The following is a 6,000-nucleotide window of genomic DNA, read 5'->3' as shown; positions in this document are numbered from 1 at the left end:
CAATCTAGATTTTATAAATGCCTCTGCCCTAAAATGAGATAAAAATACACAGATTATTTTTTCCAGACCATGAGGTGATATACAGTACACACGTTCCAATGAATAAAGGTACAGTGATTAGGTATCGATTCGTTACACTCATTGGGTGCAGAGATTTGAAAAATATGACTCCCAGTTGAAGGGTTGACGTTAGAAATGTACCAGAGCGCACATTAATGTTTTGGACAAAAATTACACGTGTCAGTTTGCCCCTTTCATTGTGGTTACAGACAGTGTCGGCCATCAAGACTGGAATACAGATTTTGCGATTATACTTCGACAGAAATCACAACTAGTTATTCTTATTGAGGCACCAAAAACATGTGAGGCACCAAATCATGCCGGCCGCCTAGTCGAGACGTCTGGTGTGCCTAAAAGCATACCCGGAAGTATCGTGATAGTGCCCCTCTTTGTTTTAACTCTTTGATATTTTACGACAGGATTTACGACTTAACGTACAACAGAACCCGTTGTCGGAGCAACACTACCACCCATATATCCACGGAACGACGTTTCAGAGGTTGTAACTACAAACTCAATGTGTTACTCTGTGTGCAGGTCTATTTGCACTGAGTTCGTGACTTGCATCCGTTTTTCCGGGCCGCACCACCATTGTGGTGAAGAGGAAGACGTTTTTGAGTCAGTTGTTGAATATAGAATTGAATGCTGAAAATTCGTTGTTCAAGTCATTCTTCAAGGAAACTCAAAATCCTTCATTTTCTTAACAAACGGTGTGTAAATTCGAATGTTAATTAATTTATTGTCTCAAAACATTTGATGCGTGTGTGTGTGTGTGTGTGTGTGTGTGTGTGTGTGTGTGTGTGTGTGTGTGTGTGTGTGTGTGTGTGTGTGTGTGTGTGTGTGTGTGTGTGTGTGTGTGAGTGTGAGTGTGTGAGTGTGTGTGTGTGTGTGTGTGTGTGTGTGCGTGCGCGCGCGCGTGTGCATGTATCTTTGCGAGTGAGTGCGAGAGACTGATTGAAGGAGACCTACTTGTTATATATTTTATATACTTACAGTATGTGGGTGTGTCCTAGTACAGTAAGAAATGTATGTTGTTACATTTTACAGAGCCTGGTCTGCAATCCTGATATCGACGTAAACCAAATAAACCTTATCAAAGGCCTACATACCTAGTGAGGGGTTCCTAAGCAATAAAAGTCAGCCAATAATGATAACCACCACCAACTCTAAAGCAGAGGACGAGGCCTGTTACCGGGACTCCCAGCAGAAACCGGGTCCTCAATTTCCCCACTCATGCCTGTGATCCCCATCCCTCGGCGGGTGCGCAGTTTCCATGGTCCACACACCACCTGCATGCACTCGGCCTGTGGGCCGGCACGCACCACCCAGCTTGTGCGCACCAAGTACAACAATTTTGACCTGTACTTGCGCTCGCGCTGCATGTACGGCTTCCTGCGTTTCCTGCTCTACTTCGGCTGCAGCCTTCTGACCTCTCTCCTCTGGGTGACCCTGTCAGCTCTCTTTTGCCTGCAGTACGTGTGTGCCCGGGTCTTCCTGCGACTGCAGTACAAGCTTTCCGTCATCCTCCTGTTGCTAGGACACCGGCGCCTTGACTTTGGGGTACTAAACAACCTGTTTATCTACAGTATGCAGGTCACCATGTTTCTGGTGGGAGGCTTGGGCTGGTGCTTCATGGTGTTTGTGGACATGTAGCTTCTGGTGACAAACGTGACCATGGGTTCGCTTGTATACCATTGACAGGCCTCCATCTAAGTGATGCGCAGCACACATGGGCAGGTGTGAAGCAGTTTGTTGTCTGTAGGAAAACAGATGACAAAAGGATAGGTTCGTATTAGTGTTTGAATTGACTCGCTATAACATTACTTTTGTTATGTTATTTTATACATTCTCTGTTGAGAGAGTTCAGAGGCAAATGTACCATGCATTAAAACATTTTGGATGAGTAATTGTGTACCTGTGTGTATGATGCATGTAGGTTGTCTTTTGGATGCCAGTAATATCCATGATAGGTATGGTGAAAAGGCCTGCTTCTTGAGCTGTTATCAAGTCTAAACACATGTAGCAGGCTTTAAGGAAATGTCTGCAATCAGGTCCCACACACACTCATTCTAAATGATTAAAATAAATATGAAGGTTCTCTTTTGTGATGTTCAGCCAGTCCAGTGTGGAGGAGTAGTTAAGATGGCCTGTTAACACCCAAAAGTGCAAGTTGTCATAGGCTTCTCCTTTTCCTCACTGGAACTTTTTCTTGTTGAGGACAGCAGAGGGTGTCCAGTCTTGAAGTGCAAGTTACTCTGGATGAATTTCGTTAAAGCCCTCATTTAGTCCCAGAATCCCACACTCACACACAGAACATTCTGTTTGGCCTCTCTAAGAACACAATAGCCAATCAGCCAGACCTCCATCTGTGCCAACCAAAACAAAGACTGTGATTTGTGGCTGTGGCCCAATGACCTTATATAGCTTATTTTCCCCCTACACTAGGACTGATCTGAAGCACAGACTAGAAGTATGGTGTAAAACATATTCAGTAGTGTAATTCAAGTGTAAGGCCTGTAGTTTTCACATTCAATATGCCCATTATTTTTCCCTTTAAAATGCATTCTGGGATTTTTGGCCACAGGTTTTTAAAGTGGCACTGTCAAGCCAAAAACTGCCCTAAAAAATGTGTGCCATGTAATGTACATGCATATGCCTGTGAATTGAAAACCACTCACTTTCAAATGTGGGAGTTTTATGGCTTTATACTTACAGATTATGCACATATAAAATATTACACATCCAGACCAAAACAGGTTTAAAAAAAGGTCAGTCACAGACAGCGTCTTTAAAGTTCTGGTCAGTGAAACAACAGATGCAGTAAACAGCGGAGGCTGCATTTTCTCCAATACCAAGAACATTGAACCATGTTGCCAAACTGTACCTCCTTTTCTGGACCTGTGGCTACAGTACCTGTGTGTGATTGTATGAGAGGGAATGACTGCTCATTGCAAAGTCATTGTCCTGAGACAACCTAAAAAGTAGAGGTCCTACTCAACCTATCATTTTTCTTCGTTTTCCCCTTTCCTGCAATTCAAGCACAAGGCCTGGCCAGGAAACCATCTGGTCCCTAGTTATAGGCAAAGCCTCAGTACTTAACCCATTAATGGTTAGAGAGCTGACTTTCCAATGTAGTCATTTCAGATCGGTGCTGAATACTTAGGGAAAGAAACAAGAAAACCAATGGCCCAGAGAGAGATGAGTCCAGCTCAAGTTTGTTTCTGAGATTGCTGAATACTGGCAGTAGGGGGAAGTGCGTGACCTGCACAAGCCTGTATTGTTTTTACTCCGGGACACTTAGGTTGCATTTCGACAGGCAGCCCTATTAATTCAACATATGTTGATCCTCATCAACACTCATAGCGAGGGGTCTACTGCTATTATAGCTGTAAAATACTGCCATTATTAAAATATGTATATATTAATGGCAGTATTTGACATATAACAAATAACAGAATCTGTTCAAAGCGTTTGTTCAGAAAGTTCATGTGGACTGCTTTATGTGTAAATGTTCTGTTGTTTCTTTAGTTTCTGCTAATATTCTGGTCATTGCACTGTATATTTTCATTATGCCTAAGCCTTTCAGGAAGGGCATATGAATAAATGGATAAAACATTTTCAAATGATTCTGCTCTGTGTGTTTCTATGGGTCTTTACTGTTAAAACTACTTTGATAAGGCTTGATCATAGTTTATAATGTATGTGAACTTAACTAACACATTTATGCTTTTATATAATGTGTTGGTGAAGATACAAATATTTTCTTAGTTTATTAAAAAAGTTTATTGCTTGGAAAATCTGAATTTCATGCTTGTTTTGTTATTTAAGAGGAGCATAATTTGCATCATTCAAGTCACGAGTGTGTCCCAAGTTAATATATATATTGATCTCCTTGCCACTCTAAAAGCCCCTCTGAGTTTCATCAGCAACAGATGACGATGGAGGATCCCTCCAGCCAAGTTGTTAGGGGCGTTGTTAGCCAAGTTGTTAAGCTTAGGGAGGTGTAGGGACCAATAAGACCCAGTCGCCCCTTCCAGCATGTGTGTAATGTGGCAGCCTTCACTAGCAATGTGAAGTCCCACAATGCACCACGTTTATGTGTTTATTAAACCCCTAGCCACTCTGTGGAAGTCACTCCATGTTTTGTCAGCAACACGTGACCATGGAGGGTATTCCGAGCAAGTGCGTAGGGCATAGGGGTTGGATAAGGATCCACACTGAGATTCACAGAGGCTTTTCTTTCCATTTTTCTTTTTAATCAGAATATCTACATGTTTCAGACCTGCAGAAGGTAAGCTGGCAGTCAGTTTGCCACTTTGGCTTTGTATCTGTTCAAACAACACACTAGGTGGCAGTAGCCACCTTTAAGGTTAGTTTTCCAACTAAATGTAACGTTGCAGGCGTTAAAAGAATGCCTGAAACTAGATCTTCTACATGGTTGTCTTAATCAGAATATCAAAAAGAGTAGAGGGAAGTTTTCTTTGCTGTTCAACCATTCTGATAAATGTGGAGAACTGGTTGAATTATCATCTTGTTTATTTCCAAATGTGAAATTTGTGTCAAAGGCTCTCTCTTTCCATTTCCCCACTGAATACCAGAACTTTAGCTTGCAAGGACACCGTATAAGGTGGCCAACTCATATGTCTTTAATGAAAGTCTTGTGTAGAATGCCAGTCTGCACCATAGAGAATGATAGTAAGCAAACATGGCAGTCACTAAAAGTTTTTAAAATAAAGGCCTGAAGCTAGATTCCCCACATAGCCAAGCGCAAAGAAAAATCCATGAAACAACAACGCTGTTTCCAAAATGCTGGGACACTGCATAAAATGGAAATAAAAACAGAATGCAATGACGTGTAAATCATTTAAACCCTATATTTAATAGAAAATAGTACAAAGACAACATTTCAAATGTTGAAACTGAGACATTTTATTGTTTCTTGAAAAATATATGCCCACTTTGAATTTGATGCCCACAACATGCTTAAAAAAAGTTGGGACAGAGACAACAAATGACTGTAAATGTTGTGTAATGCTAAAAAACTGAACTTGGTGGAAAATCACACAACTAATAAGGTAAATTAGCAACAGGTCAGTAACATGATTGGGTATTAAAAGATCATTCTAGAAAGTATGGGTCCGTCAGAAGTAAGGATTGGTTGGAGTTCACCACTCTGTGATATACTGTGCGGGCAAATAGTTCAACAATTTAAGAATAATGTTTCTCCATGTAAAATTGCAAAGAGTTTGAGGATCTCATCGTCTACGGTATATAATATCATTAAAAGAGAATCAGAGAGACATTTCTGTATGCAAAGGCCTGAAAAACAATATTGGATGGCCATGATCTTCGGGCGGAACTGCATTAAAAACAGACACAATTCTGTAGTGGAAATAACTGCATGGGCTCAGCAAAACATTGTCTGCTAACTCAGTACATTGCTGCATCCACAAATGCAAGTAAAAACTTTACCATGCAAAGATGAAACCATATATAAACAAGATTCAGAACTGCTGTGCCTTCTCTGGGCCCGAGCTAATTTAAGATGGACAAGTGGAAAATTGTCCCGTAGTCTGACTAATCAAAAAGGGACCATCCGGCTTGTTAATAGTGCATTGTTCAAATCCAGCATCCGTGATGGTATGGGGGTGCATTAGTGCACATGGCATGAGTGACTTGCACATCTGTGAAGGCACCATTAATGTTAAACAATATATACAGGGTTTGGAGCAACATATGCTGCCATCCAGACAACATATTTTTCAGGGAAGGCCTTGCTTATTTCAGCAAGACAATGCCAAACAACAATCTGCACATATCACAACAGCATGGCCCCGTAGTAAAAGAGCCTGGATGCTAAAGTGGCCTGCCTACAGTCCAGACATGTCACCCATTTGAAAACATCTGCCGCATTATGATATGAAAAATATGACAAAGGAG

General features: G+C 41.3%; 1 protein-coding gene across 1 annotated transcript; it reads left to right on the top strand.

The window, feature by feature from the left end:
- The first annotated feature begins 513 nt into the window (after positions 1-513).
- tmem250 (transmembrane protein 250) lies at positions 514-3,677 on the top strand. Its single transcript, XM_010877991.3, has 2 exons — positions 514-770; positions 1,108-3,677. The coding sequence occupies exon 2, from the start codon at positions 1,294-1,296 to the stop codon at positions 1,711-1,713; it is 420 nt and encodes a 139-aa protein (XP_010876293.1). The 5' UTR covers positions 514-770; positions 1,108-1,293; the 3' UTR covers positions 1,714-3,677.
- Positions 3,678-6,000: the final 2,323 nt, after the last annotated feature.

Source organism: Esox lucius, chromosome 14 (genome assembly GCF_011004845.1).
Source record: "Esox lucius isolate fEsoLuc1 chromosome 14, fEsoLuc1.pri, whole genome shotgun sequence".
NCBI lineage: Eukaryota > Metazoa > Chordata > Actinopteri > Esociformes > Esocidae > Esox > Esox lucius.
The sequence above is the reverse complement of the archived record's forward strand: the minus strand, read 5'-3'. Positions and strand labels throughout refer to the sequence as shown.